This window comes from Pneumocystis carinii (assembly GCF_001477545.1).
Source record: "Pneumocystis carinii B80 chromosome Unknown supercont1.14, whole genome shotgun sequence".
Taxonomy (NCBI): Eukaryota; Fungi; Ascomycota; class Pneumocystomycetes; order Pneumocystales; family Pneumocystaceae; genus Pneumocystis; species Pneumocystis carinii.
Genome location: NW_017264726.1, coordinates 186,292 through 202,644, shown reverse-complemented (window position 1 = coordinate 202,644; position 16,353 = coordinate 186,292). Strand labels below are relative to the sequence as shown.

Sequence of the window (16,353 nt, the reverse complement as noted above, 5' to 3'; positions counted from 1 at the left end):
ATTTAAACATATATAATATATGATATCATAAAAAATTATTACATAAATGTTATATCTACAATCAAAAACCTTTTAGCTACAATTCAATAACTATTCATAATATTAATTATCTAAATATAGCCTCTTGTACACCTTTAACGTTATTTTTAGACTCAAAATTACTATCTAGAATTAAAAATTTATACCAATAATATACAATAGGAATAGTTGCCTATATTCTATTTAGTTAATTAAGAAATAAAGGGAAATACCATATGCCATAAACTATGCGCATCAAACAAATATAAAATAGGAGGGAAATCAAAAATCTCAAAACACATAGCAATCATAATAGCACAGACAATATACATAGGCCACAAAGCAAAAGGTCGAGAACCATAATTAGATAAAGAATAATATACCCATAAAATATTCTGAAAAAATCCAATAAATACATTTGCAGCCATATTATATGAGTAATTAAATTTCACAAAAGACAAATATATAACATGAATTAAGAAAGCAAATATGCAAATAAATGCCCATATATAAACAAAAAAGCTATAATTTTTGTAAAGATCTAGGCGAAAAATCCTAAGAGGAGTAAAAAAAAAACCCCATAAAGTAAGTGCTCCTGCAGAAAAATAATCAGCCCTTTCAGTAAATTTAAAATCCCTCATATGATAAACAGAACTCCAAAACCATGCATTTAATCCTAAAAGTGCATATGTAATATAAAACTTTCTAAATACATAATTGGAAGGAATCAATAATTTTATCCAACAAAAACCAAGATAATGAACGTATCCATTGAATATAGAGAAAACTACACTTGCAGGCTCCTGCATGGCTAATATTCTGATAAAATACCATTTACCCCAAAATTGCTCTTTTCGTAATCCATTCTTTTTTCTATACAACGTTACAATTCTTTGACATGAATAATCACATTCGCTTTGACAATCCCACAATCCTATTCTTAAAACAAGCGAAAGCCTTCCCCGAACAAATTGTCTAGGAGCATCTTTTCTACAATTTAAAGTAACACATGAAGATATACAATTTTTAAATTCGGGAAGCTCATTTCCTTTACTACATAAAACATAGACAATAGAAAAAAAAGGAAAAAACAAAAACAAAGACTTAACCATATATTTTCCTTAATAATTACTTATTCAAAATTTTAATTACATATCAAAATCCGTTAAAAATATATACACGAAAATTAGCTCATATTTTTTTTTTCTTTTTAAATAACAATGATATATAATATAACTACTTTATTAATATATTACATTTAAAAATATTATCAATAATTATTTTTATCATTTTAATATAACTTATTTCACATATTTTTGTAAATACAAAATAGCGGATAAAAACATTTCGAGATAATTAAAAAATCAGTTTTTATAATGTTAATAGAACATGTTTATAATTATTTTTAATTGTTTATATTTCTAACACGAGAAGATAAATAAAATAGGAGGGAATAGTTAAATATTAATATATTCTATGATTAAATTTTATCAACTTTTAATAGTTAGGACAAGATAAAGGCTATTGCTACTATTTGGATAATTACATAATAATATGTGAGAAACATGCCGGAATTCGCAAAGTCATTGTTCTTTTTATCAAAATTCAACAATAAAATTTGTAATATAAATCAATTTAAATCAAATCATTTAGTACATGAATCATCTAATCCTCAGCTATCTTCTGAAGCATCTGACAATTTTGCATCTAAGGAATCTGAAAAACAACCACCTAACAACAATGCTGAAATGTCTAAATCAGTCTTTTACAATAATGATAATTCTAGTTTAAAAAATACTCAAGTAAGTTAACTTGAACCTTTAAAACATCCGAAACTAATATAAAAAACATAAAGTCATCGCTGAATCTTTTAAATTTATGCAATACACAAGAATCCCCATCACCCTTATCTGTAGAATCACCTAAAGGTCGATTAATTATAAGAATAATCCAAGCAAGAAATTTAAAAGTAAAAAGTATAGATGTACATAAATCCATTTAAGACTTACAACTATTAACTATACTAGGCAGAGCCTTATGTTATCTGCACATTTGAAAATAATGAATTTATATCTCAAGGACCTGTCATGGATAACAATGAACCAATACGTGGGATAGCTATTCCAAAGTCTCATCATTCATCAACATATCTTCATAATTCATATGAAAATGATTTAGTAACCAGAAAAAACAGTTTTTCAAATGTAACATACACTGCAAGTAATCCTTTCTGGATGTATCAAGTTATATTGTATGTATTAAACTTATTTACTTTTTTCTTAAAAACATAGTGATGTTATCGATTTAAAAAGCAATATTGATATAAATGTTTATGATAGAAAGAATAATGAGTCTTTTCTGGGGCATGTACAGATTAAACCTATTTTTATACATAAAAAAGAAATAAAACATTGGTATAAGTAAGAAATTCAAAAAAAAAAGAATGTAGTTTCTAATAATAGAAGATTGGAGTCTTTAGAAAAAGGTGAAAATATTGCAGAAATTTGTTTAGAAATGATCTATGAACAAATCAGTAAACGACATTATGGTCCAGACGATTTTGAAATACTAAGGCTTATTGGAAAGGGTAATAAGTTGCAAGCATAATTTAATGCTTTTTCTTAAAAATTATAAGGCACTTTTGGTCAAGTTTATCAAGTAAGAAAGATCGACAATAATAGAATTTATGCCATGAAAGTTCTATCTAAGAAAACGATAGTCCAAAAAAAAGAAATCAAACATACAATTGGTGAAAGAGATATATTAGTACGTACTACTATTTCGGATTCACCATTCATAATCGATCTCAAATTTTCATTCCAAACACCCACAGATTTATATCTAGTCACTAGTTATATGAGTGGAGGAGAACTCTTTTGGCATCTTCAAAAAGAAGGAAGATTTCCAGAGCCTAGAGCTAAATTTTATATAGCAGAGCTAATCCTTGCATTAGAACATTTGCATAATCATGATATAGTATATAGGTCTAAATGTTTTCTTACATCATATTTTGCTTACAAATCATTCAGAGATCTTAAACCCGAAAATATACTACTTGATGCAAATGGTCATATTGCATTATGCGATTTCGGATTGTCTAAAGCAAATTTATCTTCTAATTCCACAACAAATACATTTTGCGGAACTACTGAATATTTAGCTCCAGAAATTCTTTTAGATGACTCTGGATATACTAAACTAGTAGACTTTTGGTCACTTGGTGTTCTTGTATTCGAAATGTGTTGTGGTTGGAGTCCGTTTTATGCAGAAGATACACAACAAATGTATAAAAATATTGCATTTGGAAAAGTTCGTTTTCCAAAAAATATATTAAGTCTTGAAGGAAGAAATTTTGTAAAAGAAGTAAAATTGCATATCCTAATATATTATAGCTTTCTAACTAAAACAGCTTTTGAATAGAAACCCTAAGCGTAGACTTGGAGCTACTAGAGATGCATTGGAACTTCGAGAACATAGTTTTTTTCATGATATAGACTGGGATGCATTATTAAAGAGAAAAATTCCACCACCGTTCAAACCTGTAATTTCAGGAGAATCTGATGTTAGTAATTTTGATATGGAGTTCACTTCTGCTCCAATACAGAAACCTGAAAATAATATACATGCATCTACACCTTTGAGCTCAACTATGCAAGCAATTTTTAAAGGATTTACATTGTATAGTTACATATAACAAAATTATTTTCTAATTTTTTCAGTGTTGATGAAAGCTCTTTTGACGACCGCTTCGAAAAAAGTTTTTTCAAACAATCTATTTTTATGGATCAAGATCAAAATTTAAACTATTGCAATATGGATTATAGTGAAAGTCATCATAAAGATAATAATTATAAAAATAATAGTCAAATAAATGACGATAGAACAATGAGCATTGTACAAACAGAAGATGAAATCTTTCAGGGTAATTTTGATTAAACAATATTGTTTTATAAAGAATTATAATTTAAAATATATGAATTTTTAATTGTATATTATTTTACTATTATGGCATACTGTTTTTCTTTATTATTTATCTGAATAATATTTTGTATTTTTTCGTACCTAATAAATTAAATCTAAAAAATGTTTACAGGCATTATTGAAGCAACCGGACTTCTTTCCAAAATTGAAAATCATGATGGTATATCTTGGTCTATTTCTGATACTAATAATATAATATCTGATATGCATCCCGGTGATAGTATTTCTATAAATGGAGCATGTCTTACAATTACTGAAATTAACAATAATTCCTTTAAGCTTAATATAAGTCCCGAAACTTTGAAAAGAACAAATTTTGGTAGAATTTCTGAAGGAGAAAAAGTAAATTTAGAAAGAGCTATGACATTAGATAAACGATTTGGAGGACACATCGTTCAGGTAATTTAACTTAAACTTATAACGTATAATTTTAGAAATTCTAGGGACATATAGATACTATTGCAACTATTGTTCAAAAAGAATCTAATAATCAAACAATTATATTTACATTTGAGCCTTATAATAAAAATATCTTAAAATATATTATAGAAAAAGGTTATATTGCTATAGATGGCATTAGGTTATATTAAAATTATTTAAAATATTACTAATCGTTTTAGCTTAACTGTTACACAAGTTAATGACAATACTTTCAGTATAATGTTAATCCCTTATACTCAGAAAATGACTGTTACATCTTCTAAAATAATAGGTGATACTGTAAATGTAGAAGTAGATCAAATGGGAAAATATGTGGAAAAACTATTACAGGAACATATAAAGAAACTTAAATATTAAAACAGTTATTAATTAAACAAGAAACCCTATATTATTAATGCTGTATAATATTTAACATAATTTATATTAATAATTTTTATCAAGATCCATATCATCACGTTTCCTTTTTTCTAAAACAGTTATAGATTTTGAAATTTGTTTCTTATGTTTCTGTGTTCGTTTCTTTGCTCGCGTATTATACATATTTTTCATTTCTATAATAGCTTCTCTAACTCAACATTAATCTCAAAACTTTTCCCTTATTAATGAATACCTTTGAGCTTCACTAACTCTTTCATTTAATAACATTACTATTTCTTTATCTGTAGAAAATTCATCCATTTTATTGCCAAGTGCCTTTTCAATTCTCAAAAATAACTCCAAATCATATTGAGTAACTAAAGAAAGACTTTTTCCAGATCTACCTGCTCGAGCAGTACGACCAACTCGATGAATATATGTTTTTGAATCAGTTGGTATATCATAATTTATAACATAATCAACAAGAGGACTTTATGAATCAATATTCAATATAATAGAATCATTTTTCTTACATATCCAAACCTCTTGCAGCAACATCGGTAGCTATAAGAATATTAAATGATCCTGATTTAAACTTAGTTAATGCACCAAGTCTTGAAGATTGACTCATTTGACCATGCAAACATACTGCAGAAAACCCTAAATGACGAAGCAATATCGTTAGCCTTTGTGCATCATTACAGGTACGAGCAAACGCTATAATCGATTGACCAATAAGCTCATTAATAAGAAATACAAAATAAGTATCTTTATATTTAAAAGGGAAAAAAAGATATGACTGAATTAATGTTGATACTGTTGAATATTTAGTAGATACTGCTATACGCACAGGATTTGACAAAGATGCACGTTGAAGCTTTTCTACTTTAGAAGTCATAGTTGCAGAAAATAAATACGTATTTCTTTCTCTAGGAATAACTTTCAATATTTTTTCAATAATAGGACCAAAATTCATATCAAGGAGCTTATCTGCTTCATCAAGAACCTATATATTAATTAAAACAAAAGAAAAATAAATATAACTTTATACTAAATATTTTATTGTCCTAAGAGAAAAACCTTTAGTATTTTCTAAATGATCTTGTAAACGACCAGGTGTACAAACCACAATATGTGGCTTTTTATTTAATGCTATTGCCTGAGAAACCATATCCATACCACCAACAATAACTACACTTTTCAAACCTAGATTACTACCAAGAGCAGAAAATTGATCAGAAATCTATTAAAATTAAAAAAAAATAAACGAGGTAAAATCAACTTGATAAGCTAACTCTCTAGTAGGTGCTATAACACATGCAAATAAAGAACTTGGTTTTTTCCATAAAGCTTGAATAATAGGTAATGCAAAAGCAGCAGTTTTTCCAGAACCCGTTTGAGCTAAACCAATTATATCTCGCCCTTGTATAGCCCATGGAATTGCTTCTTGCTGAATAGGAGTGGGTAACTCAAACTTTAAAGCTTTACATATATTACAAAGCTCATCTATTAATCCCTATAAACGCTTTTAGATAAACTACTTAAAAAAAAATTTATACAAGATCTTTAAAATCCTTTTTAACTGAAACTTCGTCATTAAAAGAATCATTGCCATATATGACTGTTTCTGGCATAACTATTCCATATAGATAATTTAAAATACATTATAAAAAATATCGGCGAATTTAAAAAAAATATAATTTAAATTCAAATGGTAAAAACAAAGGTAAATTATAATTAATAAAAGTAATAGTTGCTAAAAAAATAAAGAAAAGAAGAACCCATTTAAGAAAAAATGAAGAATTATCAAACACCCGTATACCAAAATCGGTACTTTAAACTTTTATTAAATATATTTCTTATGTTTTAGATGGTCATACGTACTGGAGCGTCAAATGTTGGGTCTAGTATATCCCAACTTACGCGAGACATTAGACGTATGATGGAGCCACATACTGCAGTTCGATTAAGAGTATTAATTTAATAAAAATATAACAAATTAATATATGAAAGGAGCGAAAAGCTAATCGACTTAAAGATTATATTACAATTTCTCGTCCTTTAGGTATTACACATTTATTATTATTATCAAAGACAGAATCAGGACCTAATATGAGAATTATTCGATGTCCACATGGACCAACTCTATATTTTAGAATAAAAACATATTCGCTTTGTAAAGATATTATAAAAACACAAAAAAAACCCAGATCTCCAGGCTCTGAATTCTTGATGCCACCTTTGGTAATACTCTTTCAGTATATAAATCATATTTATTTTTTTAAGCTTATTTTAAATAATTTTATCTCTGGAAAAAAAGAACTACCTCATGAAACTCTTTTAACATCAACGTTTCGTAACTTGTTCCCTGAAATATCTGTCAAAAAAACTCAAACATCATATATTAAAAGAACATTACTTTTACATCGAGATCCATCTAAAGGTTATATTGATTTACGTCATTATGCTATTGTAACAAAAAATGTTGATATTTGTCAACCAATTAGAAGAATTTCAACAAATTTAGACATAAAAAAAAAACCCTTACCAAATTTGGGTTTCATTGAAGATATTTCAGAATATGTGCTTCACAATACAGGATTTATAGAAAGTGATTCAGAAATAGAGGATGATGCAATAGTTGAGGTTAAGGAGGAAACTAATATGAAAAACTGTACAAAAGAAAAAGTACAGAAAAAAGCTATAAAGTTGATCGAGCTTGGTCCTAGACTACAATTAGAACTATATAAAATAACAGAAGGTGCCTCAGAAGGGAATATTTTATTTCATAAGAGTATTTCTAATACATTGAATGAAGAAATAAACTTTAAAGAGGAACATTAAAAATTAGTAAAAAATAAATAACTAGAAATATAAAAATATAAATATATAAAACTTGAAAATGAAGACTTAAAATGGGATTCTTATACAGTTAATAGTAATAATGTTGAAAATAATTAGTTAAATATTTTTTTTTAAATACTTTTGAACAATACATTTTGTAAATCGTAACTTTCAATAATACCTCAAATTATATAATAAATATATTATGACAACTTTAGGTATTTATAAAATATTCTTCTATTCAATCTTAATAAAGAAACTATAGAGGATCTTGAAAAAATTGAAAAAAATGACGAAATTCTAAATACAACAAAAGAAAATTTATTTACTGATAATAATATAGACATAGAATTTTTAAATGCACCAATAGAAGAATTAATTAACAGAACAAGATTGCTTGAAAATGATATAAAGGAAAGTATTGATGAGAGATATCTATTATTATTTAATCAATACTATTCAGGTTATGCGCTCAGAATATCAGCGACTTATTCATGAACAAAAAACTATGGAGGAAAAAATTAAAGATAATGAAGAAAAAATTAAAAACAACAAACAGTTACCTTATCTCGTAGGGAATGTGGTAGAGGTTTTAGATATGGATCCTACAACTGAAACAGAAGAAGGTGCAAATGTCGATTTAGACGCAACAAGAAAAGGAAAGTCTGCTGTTATTAAAACTTCAACACGTCAAACCATATTCCTTCCTCTTATAGGTCTTATAGACTCAGAGAAGCTTAAACCAGGAGATCTTATTGGTGTTAATAAAGATTCATATTTAATTCTTGACACATTACCACCTGAATATGATAGTAGGGTCAAAGCTATGGAAGTTGATGAAAAACCTATGGAAACTTATTCGGATATCGGAGGTCTAGACAAACAAATAGAAGAGCTTGTTGAAGCAGTTGTTTTGCCTATGAAACAAGCAGATAAATTTAAGTCTTTGGGTATTCGACCACCAAAAGGTAAATTAGTATAATTATTTCTATATCAATAATAATATTAAATAAGGGGCATTAATGTATGGACCACCAGGTACAGGGAAAACCTTATTAGCTAGAGCGTGTGCTGCTCAGACAAATGCAACATTTTTAAAACTTGCTGCTCCTCAACTCGTTCAAGTAATATTGAAAAAATTTGATACATCCATTATACATATTAACAAAATAATTACAGATGTTTATTGGAGATGGTGCAAAATTAGTTAGAGACGCATTTTCCCTAGCAAAAGAGAAAGCTCCAGCTATTATTTTTATAGATGAACTAGATGCCATTGGGACAAAGCGTTTCGATTCGGATAAATCCGGTGATAGAGAAGTTCAAAGAACTATGCTTGAGCTATTGAACCAATTGGATGGATTTAGTAGTGATGAAAGAGTCAAAGTTCTAGCAGCAACTAATCGTGTCGATACTCTTGATCCAGCATTATTACGAAGTGGGAGATTAGATAGAAAAATAGAATTTCCTTTGCCAAATGAGGAAGCAAGGTATTAAAGTTTTAGATATTTAAACATTTTTTCTAATTTAATTTAGGGCAGGAATCTTACAAATTCATTCAAGAAAAATGACGATTGATAATCAAATTAACTGGAATGAACTAGCACGAAGTACTGATGAGTACAACGGAGCTATGTTAAAAAGCGTATGTGTAGAAGCAGGTAAGACATTATATATTTTCGTATTTAGATATTTATAATTATTCAAGGAATGATAGCTTTAAGACAGGGAGAAACTAAAATAAATCATGAACATTTTGCAGATGCAGTCAACGAAGTTATGATGAGAAAAAAAACTATAAGTAATTTCTATGCATAACTTTTTCTATTTTATGCATTGTATAATATCATCACTTATTTTAACGCAACATTTCCTTTAAAAGAACGATATATTTGTAATAATTTTCATAAATTATAAGAATTTAAAAAATCTAAAATCAAAAAAATATTTCATTGTATTTTATAACTTGTGGTCATATGTAGAAATTTATTTTTTAAAAATTATATCTGTAATATTTAAGAGAAAAATACAAAATTTGTGCTATTATAATACAAACATTATAATAAAAATAAAACACTAAATTATAGAAATATTTTCGAAAAAATACAATTTTAAAAATAAATATTAACATCTTAACATTCAATTAATTTGCAACAGTCGAACTAATATTACTAAAAGTTAGAATTTAGATGTATATTAAAATAAAATACAATAGTTTAAGTACAATTTCTAACAAATAGCAAATCTAACAAATAAAACCCTACGAATAAAAATTCACAGTTTCAAAATATAGAAAAATATCTTTTTAAAAATATAATTATTAATAAATTTACAAATATCATTAACTTCCTAAATAGAAAATTAAAAAATAACTAATAAAAAAAATTGCAACCTAAATACTAAGATCTATAATTTAAAAAACAATTAGAATTATCAAATACATTTTTCAATTTTTAAATATTCATAATTCTTTTCTTCTTCTTGTCTTTCTTTAATTGCATGTAATATTTCTGAAGAACAAACTTTATAAACATCTTTAGGGATATCATTCAAGTGTACACACGAACCAGAAATGGGTCTTATTTCCATTAAAGTTTCGAGAACCACTTTTGAACCAGAATTAACCTTATCACTATCTATTCCACTTTGCCATTTTACTGAAGTAGGCTGAGAAGTAGAAAATCGAAAATGAGTATTTGTATGCGGTTCATAAACACCAAATGCCCACTTTTCTCTTCTTTGAATCGTCAAAAAACTATTGTACCGGCTAAAACATGATTAAAAAATAGAAATCAAAATAAAAATAACCTAGCAGATCGAGCATGTTCTAACATCCAATTCTCATCAGTAATAGTAACCTTTCTTTTCTTTCTATATATTTCAGATTCAAATTCCGGATTATATTGATAAACAGAACTAGTACCAAGCCAAGATATGTGTTGATTTTTGTCATACTCCATGTTTTCAAACAAAGCTTTGTTATCCGAATTTGCATTATCTGAACAGGTTTGACCCTTAAACGTAGAACTTTCCCAATAATCATCGACGACCCGTTTTCCTTTAATTATAATACGAGAACCAAATTCACGAAAAACAGATCTTGCTGTAACTACGCCAACTGAGCGTCTTTTATATGATTCAGGAATAATATTCCTTTGAACTAAGTCTAACTTTTCTTCCTCATTAAGTATAACATTATACAAAGATGAATGCTTTAAGAAAAAAAGATACGGATCATGATATCCTAAAGTATAAGCTGGCTCTGTAGAAAGCATATATAAACGATCTCCACGTCCTAAAACAGTAAATGTTCTACATCGATATTTTCTTCCATCTTCCAAAACACCAAAGTTATTAACTTTTTTCTCACCAGAAAAATCAATTTCATCTAATACAATCTCATCATTCAAAATTTCTTTTTCAGCAAAAGGTATATCCTTTGGTGTTTCTGAAATATGCAATGAAAGGCCTTTTGGCTTCGGGGGTCTACCTCTCCGAATAACGGTTTTATTATTTTTTATAGATGAAGCACCATAATCATCATCAGAAAGACCTAAGCTCATATGTTTTATACTCTTTTTCCTGCCTCTTCTACCAGAAACAGCAGATATTTCATCGCCATGATCTCCATCACCATATTCTGAACCACCTGGTGAACATAAATCATTTAATGTAGCACTCATTTAAACAAAGATATTAAGTCAATTACTATAAAAAATACCTAATAACCCTTTATATGAAAAGAAAATACTTCTAAAGTTCTAGAATCCATATAAATCATTTAATATTTTTTAAAATGATTAACATTCAAAATAATATCGATTTTTTGAAACTCGAAAACAAATTTAAATTTCAAAATTTTATACAACATAAACTATTTCATTTTAAATTAATAACATACCATTTTTTTATATTTTAAATCATAATAAACAATCAAAAATGCAAACATTTTACTAATTTCTAACATTTCATATAATAAAATACTATTAAAAATAACACTATATAATCATTGCTTTTAAAAATAATATAGTATAAAGACATACAAGTATATATCAAATATGAACAATATTAGGACAAATAATTATAAAGCTCATAATAAATACAATACATATTTTTTATTGTATATATTTTTAGAACTTTATAAAACAATTTTTACAATAAAAAATCCTAACACATTTATAACATAAATTCATATAAATAAAAATAAGAAACTCTCCTATATAAAAACAATCTAATTTAATATAATATTAAGAAAACTAATATAAAAAAATTAAAACGAAATATGAAAACATAATAAAAATATGCTAAACATATTAAAAAATCAACAAAATTAATTACTAATCATAAAAGTATATAACATGTTAACAAGAAAAAGATATGTTTTTTCAAAAATAATATGATCAATTATATTATATTATTTAGAGTATAAAGCAATTTAAATTATTTTTAATCATTTTTTTTTAAAAAATATCACAGAAACCATTACTTTAATCAATTATATAAAATTCTATCTCATTTTTTTATTATAAATAGTTCTTTTACATACATAACTATCACGAAAACATAATATCAATCAAAAATAAGTCTAAATGCTTATAATATCCAAAGCAAATAATTAATTTACAAAAATATATAGCTAATTATATATAGCCTATTATTCAAGCTCTGTTCAAGTTCTACTTTTCAAAAAAATATCTTAAAATTATTTATAAACAAATCTAAAATAAATCTACCATTTTTATCTAAACTACTTTTTCTCATAAACCAAATACAAGAAATTGCTTTTGAATTATCTTTAAGAAACTCACTGTTCCTTATTTTTATGAAAATCTTCATAGCTAAGACATAAAAAATTGTTGACTAAATATTTAAAAAGTATTTCGCAAAACATAAGATATTATGCTGAAAAACACTTGAAATTAATGAATCCTAATACATTATTCACAATAAATTTAGATAAATAGTTATATCTATTTAAAAAAAAACTTATTTATGTAAAAATTCTATTAAATTACTTGACTGGATTATCATGCGAATATTCGAAAGAAAAAAAAATACATACTTTTATCAATATATTTAATTTAAAATTAAATATAGTAAGATTTTATTAAAAGAATAATTCTATAAATAACCTTTAAACAAGATGTCTAATCAATATTATGAAGGAAGTCAACAGATATCAAATAGATATATTACAGGACAATATAACAGTCAAGGATCAGATATAAAAAATATAGGATATGAATCAGAACCAAAACAAACATTTCAACAAAGCACATTACCTATATACCAGCAAGAGATAAAGATATCTAAAGAAAATCCTCAGATTCAGGCCTTTTGGGTAAGTTCTATATAAATCAAAATGAAAATAAGTTTCTCAAATTTACATAATATACTGATCAAATAAATTTAATAGCCTCAGACTGACAGAGAATTTATGCAAGATCATCAAAAGGCGAATGTGCATATGGAAATGGAACTTAACAAAGAATTGAATGTAGAACTAAAATGCGATGAAGAAATGTCATCGGCATCTAATATAACCGGAATAGCAAAACATAAAGGTATATCATTTCAAATGATATATTTTCATAGGAAAAATATAGAATACTTATTTTGTATATAGGACGAAAACAAAAATACCCTAAAAGCAGATTATCTCAAGGAGGATTAAAAAGTACTCCTAGAAGTCGAAAACATGATAGCGTATTATTCACTAGTTATATTCATTTATCAGAAATTTAATCTAATAAATAGGAAGATGAGGATGAAGATTATAACATGGAAGGCACTAAAACAAAATCTGGTAGAAAGATACACCGTCCTACTCAATTTAATCCTGCAGCGAAAACTCCAAGTAATATTATTACTTTATTTTACAATAGGTATTTAGAAATTTTTAGGCAAAAGACGTGGTCCTGGTAGAAGATCTGCTCAGGATTCACACTTCTGTATTATTTGTCAACGAGGCCACAGTCCAAGTTCTAATAGAATTGTATTTTGTGATGGATGTAATTTTCCATATCATCAGCTATGTCATATACCAGTTATAGATGATCTCGTTATTAGTTTATCTGATTCAGAATGGTTATGTTATACCTGCAATAAAAAGCGTGCTAAAAGAACATTAATGACGGGTGCTACAGGTGCTAATCTAACAGAGGAAGAGGTTTTTTCAAACCAAGATAAAAATTTATTTTTAATTTTTATTTAGAAAAAAACATATCTTGCATCTCTTCCTTTATCACATTTAGTGGAACTTTTATTTTTTTGTGAAAAAATGTGCCCAAGCATACCATTTTATGCACCTAATACTCGTGAAATTCTAATGGAAATCCGACGTGCTAAAGAAGAAGCAATCATGAATGAAAATTCTATTACAGAACAGCTAAACGGAGAACATTTTGATCCAGAATCAATATTAGATGATTCAGACTTAAGTGACGCAGCTGATTCAAATGCAGATCCAGATAATCTCAAAGGAGATCTTCCAAGTTACGAAAATATGATTATAGAAGCACTAACATCAATTCATGAACCTAGAGGAGTTCCACCTAGAATTATATACGAATGGATGGAAAGGTATCTAAAAATTAATTTGATAGATTGTTTATATTTTTTCTTAGTAATTATCCAACCTTAAATCCAAGGTTTAGGGCATCTGCATCTCAGGCATTACAAAAAGCAGTTAAGAAAGGAAGACTTCAGAAAGATGGATCGAATTACTTTTTAAATACTGATTATAATGGAAAATATGTAATAAATTTCTTTTTTTTTCTTTATCTTATTTATTAAAGGTATATAATTCCAAGCTATCTCAACAGCTACAATTACAGGAATCTATTCATAAAAACCCTACAATTAACATGGCATCATCTATTTCATTTTCCGAAAACCAATTACAACTTGTAATTATCTTAAAATATTGTACTTCTAATTGATACATGTTCAGGGCACACTTCCGCATCTTCAACAAGGATTAAAACTCCCTCCTGAATTACAGGACCCTCAAAATTTCCTCATGGATGATAATAACGAGGTTTTTAGTCATACGGTTAACACTTTACCCCAACAGTCAGACGATAATTCTCAAAAACAAGACATATCTAAAATATTAAAAGAAAGTTCTAATTTAGTAAATAAATTAGAAAACGATGTTATAAATATTCATCATGCAGATACAACTAGCCAATCTTTGCAAACTGGTGGAAATACAATAATCGGTAATTAGCTTCCAATATTATACTTATTAAAAGCAATTATATATAATTTACACTATCATATTTCCTATAAAAATAAATTTACTTTGAATTTATTTATAAATTTATTTTTGATTATTTACATGGCCTTTTTAATTAACATTATTTTAATATTAAATATAAATTACTCATATTTATAAGTTTTATATTATCGTTTAATTTTTTATGTTGAACCAAAATCTAAGTTTTTTAAAATGCCAGATCTAACAAAAATATTTTTTGAATATTCAAATAAATATAACATTAACATTTCTGAGATTAAGGAAAAAACGAATATACAAAAAAAATGTTCAGAAGATCCATATATTAAAGAAGCATATCAAATTGTAAAAATATTATTAAAAAAAAATAAGTTAACATAATATAGTTTAAACATATTAATGAATTAAAAAAATTCTTAAATAATATACGACATGCATATCTTAATATAGAATCTAGAGAGTCTATAGATCTCCAGTCGTTTAATAAGCAGCATGCATCTATTCTTTCATGCAGAAGTTTCAAAACATTATCAGACAAACAAAGAGAAGAAATTGATGTAAAATTAGGAACAATTATTAAAAAAAGTAGAGAAAGAATCCTAAAACTTGAGGATTTTGAAAAGAGTAATAACAATTATAAATCAAATTTAAGACATAAATTTATTTAAGCAGATAGAAAAGCAATGCTTAAAAAAACAGGATTTTTTACTTTGTTTTTTCAGGACTCAGCAAAAAAAATAGAACAACTAATTTCAGAACATAGAAGTAGCATAACATGGTTTCTTAACAAAAAATTAAAAGACATATCTCGTATACATGAAGAACAACAGCACATTAAACTATTACGGCAAATAGAAAAAAATAAAAGGTAACTTTTAAATTATAATCAAGTTTTTTAATGTGGAAAAGAATTGTAGATTCTGCAAATATAATTTCTATTGAATCAAATAAACAAACTACCAAAGATTCTATGATATTTAATTTAAATACAAATCTATCGAAAGAGCAAGTTCAAATTCTTGAAACAGAAAACAACGAAATTCTTGAGTATTTTGAATCAACACTTGATCAAGTAAGGTACATAGCTTTAAACTTTAAAAATAAGTTTTTTTTTTTAATAAATTTTAGATCAGTACAAAAGTCTCTATCTGAAATTTCAAAAATACAAACAGAATTAGCATCTCATATAGGAGAACAATCATTTATAACTAATAGACTGTGTGAAGAAGCTCTATCTGCTTCTCAACTAATAAAAAATGGTAGCACTCAGCTAATAAAGACTAAAAAAAGAAATAGAACATCAGCAAAACTTATTACTTGGTTTCTTCTTATATCATCATCCATATTATTATTATTAGATTGGTATAATTAGGTTTATGCATTTCAATATAAACATTAATTATAAAAACCTTCCTAAAATGCATATTTAAAAACATTTATATTCTATATAGTTTTACAGTATATACCATTTT

General features: G+C 26.4%; 9 protein-coding genes across 9 annotated transcripts; 6 read left to right on the top strand and 3 right to left on the bottom strand.

The window, feature by feature from the left end:
• Nucleotides 1-60: 60 nt before the first annotated feature.
• Nucleotides 61-1,172, bottom strand: T552_03066 (hypothetical protein). The gene is made up of 2 exons (XM_018371584.1): nucleotides 252-1,172; nucleotides 61-211 (listed from the first exon to the last, which is right to left on the bottom strand). Exons 1-2 carry the CDS (start codon nucleotides 1,128-1,130, stop codon nucleotides 107-109), a joined length of 984 nt encoding a protein of 327 aa, XP_018224719.1. The 5' UTR covers nucleotides 1,131-1,172; the 3' UTR covers nucleotides 61-106.
• Nucleotides 1,173-1,537: 365 nt separating this feature from the next.
• Nucleotides 1,538-3,996, top strand: T552_03065 (hypothetical protein). Its single transcript, XM_018371583.1, has 9 exons — nucleotides 1,538-1,820; nucleotides 1,874-2,002; nucleotides 2,046-2,269; nucleotides 2,310-2,438; nucleotides 2,484-2,605; nucleotides 2,654-3,002; nucleotides 3,048-3,381; nucleotides 3,428-3,696; nucleotides 3,738-3,996. The coding sequence occupies exons 1-9, from the start codon at nucleotides 1,584-1,586 to the stop codon at nucleotides 3,952-3,954; spliced, it is 2,010 nt and encodes a 669-aa protein (XP_018224718.1). The 5' UTR covers nucleotides 1,538-1,583; the 3' UTR covers nucleotides 3,955-3,996.
• A 59-nt stretch (nucleotides 3,997-4,055) lies between these two features.
• Nucleotides 4,056-4,842, top strand: T552_03064 (riboflavin synthase, alpha subunit). Its single transcript, XM_018371582.1, has 3 exons — nucleotides 4,056-4,398; nucleotides 4,443-4,579; nucleotides 4,620-4,842. Exons 1-3 carry the CDS (start codon nucleotides 4,102-4,104, stop codon nucleotides 4,795-4,797), a joined length of 612 nt encoding a protein of 203 aa, XP_018224717.1. The 5' UTR covers nucleotides 4,056-4,101; the 3' UTR covers nucleotides 4,798-4,842.
• Nucleotides 4,821-6,474, bottom strand: T552_03063 (ATP-dependent rRNA helicase rrp3). Its single transcript, XM_018371581.1, has 6 exons — nucleotides 6,357-6,474; nucleotides 6,080-6,313; nucleotides 5,849-6,040; nucleotides 5,331-5,803; nucleotides 5,051-5,287; nucleotides 4,821-5,005 (listed from the first exon to the last, which is right to left on the bottom strand). Exons 1-6 carry the CDS (start codon nucleotides 6,429-6,431, stop codon nucleotides 4,864-4,866), a joined length of 1,353 nt encoding a protein of 450 aa, XP_018224716.1. The 5' UTR covers nucleotides 6,432-6,474; the 3' UTR covers nucleotides 4,821-4,863.
• Nucleotides 6,475-6,484: 10 nt separating this feature from the next.
• Nucleotides 6,485-7,684, top strand: T552_03062 (hypothetical protein). Its single transcript, XM_018371580.1, has 5 exons — nucleotides 6,485-6,523; nucleotides 6,568-6,627; nucleotides 6,668-6,769; nucleotides 6,811-7,041; nucleotides 7,084-7,684. The coding sequence occupies exons 1-5, from the start codon at nucleotides 6,509-6,511 to the stop codon at nucleotides 7,639-7,641; spliced, it is 966 nt and encodes a 321-aa protein (XP_018224715.1). The 5' UTR covers nucleotides 6,485-6,508; the 3' UTR covers nucleotides 7,642-7,684.
• Nucleotides 7,685-7,811: 127 nt separating this feature from the next.
• T552_03061 (26S protease regulatory subunit 6A) lies at nucleotides 7,812-9,505 on the top strand. The gene is made up of 6 exons (XM_018371579.1): nucleotides 7,812-7,859; nucleotides 7,907-8,609; nucleotides 8,656-8,765; nucleotides 8,821-9,131; nucleotides 9,178-9,302; nucleotides 9,350-9,505. The coding sequence occupies exons 2-6, from the start codon at nucleotides 8,066-8,068 to the stop codon at nucleotides 9,457-9,459; spliced, it is 1,200 nt and encodes a 399-aa protein (XP_018224714.1). The 5' UTR covers nucleotides 7,812-7,859; nucleotides 7,907-8,065; the 3' UTR covers nucleotides 9,460-9,505.
• A 527-nt stretch (nucleotides 9,506-10,032) lies between these two features.
• On the bottom strand, nucleotides 10,033-11,370 carry T552_03060 (hypothetical protein). The gene is made up of 2 exons (XM_018371578.1): nucleotides 10,450-11,370; nucleotides 10,033-10,408 (listed from the first exon to the last, which is right to left on the bottom strand). Exons 1-2 carry the CDS (start codon nucleotides 11,322-11,324, stop codon nucleotides 10,075-10,077), a joined length of 1,209 nt encoding a protein of 402 aa, XP_018224713.1. The 5' UTR covers nucleotides 11,325-11,370; the 3' UTR covers nucleotides 10,033-10,074.
• A 1,321-nt stretch (nucleotides 11,371-12,691) lies between these two features.
• Nucleotides 12,692-14,917, top strand: T552_03059 (hypothetical protein). The gene is made up of 10 exons (XM_018371577.1): nucleotides 12,692-12,737; nucleotides 12,785-12,982; nucleotides 13,058-13,205; nucleotides 13,268-13,347; nucleotides 13,399-13,498; nucleotides 13,545-13,810; nucleotides 13,856-14,223; nucleotides 14,268-14,397; nucleotides 14,439-14,549; nucleotides 14,594-14,917. Exons 2-10 carry the CDS (start codon nucleotides 12,785-12,787, stop codon nucleotides 14,870-14,872), a joined length of 1,680 nt encoding a protein of 559 aa, XP_018224712.1. The 5' UTR covers nucleotides 12,692-12,737; the 3' UTR covers nucleotides 14,873-14,917.
• Nucleotides 14,918-15,053: 136 nt separating this feature from the next.
• On the top strand, nucleotides 15,054-16,299 carry T552_03058 (hypothetical protein). Its single transcript, XM_018371576.1, has 5 exons — nucleotides 15,054-15,226; nucleotides 15,268-15,505; nucleotides 15,554-15,749; nucleotides 15,791-15,958; nucleotides 16,010-16,299. Exons 1-5 carry the CDS (start codon nucleotides 15,095-15,097, stop codon nucleotides 16,251-16,253), a joined length of 978 nt encoding a protein of 325 aa, XP_018224711.1. The 5' UTR covers nucleotides 15,054-15,094; the 3' UTR covers nucleotides 16,254-16,299.
• The last annotated feature ends 54 nt before the right edge of the window (nucleotides 16,300-16,353 follow it).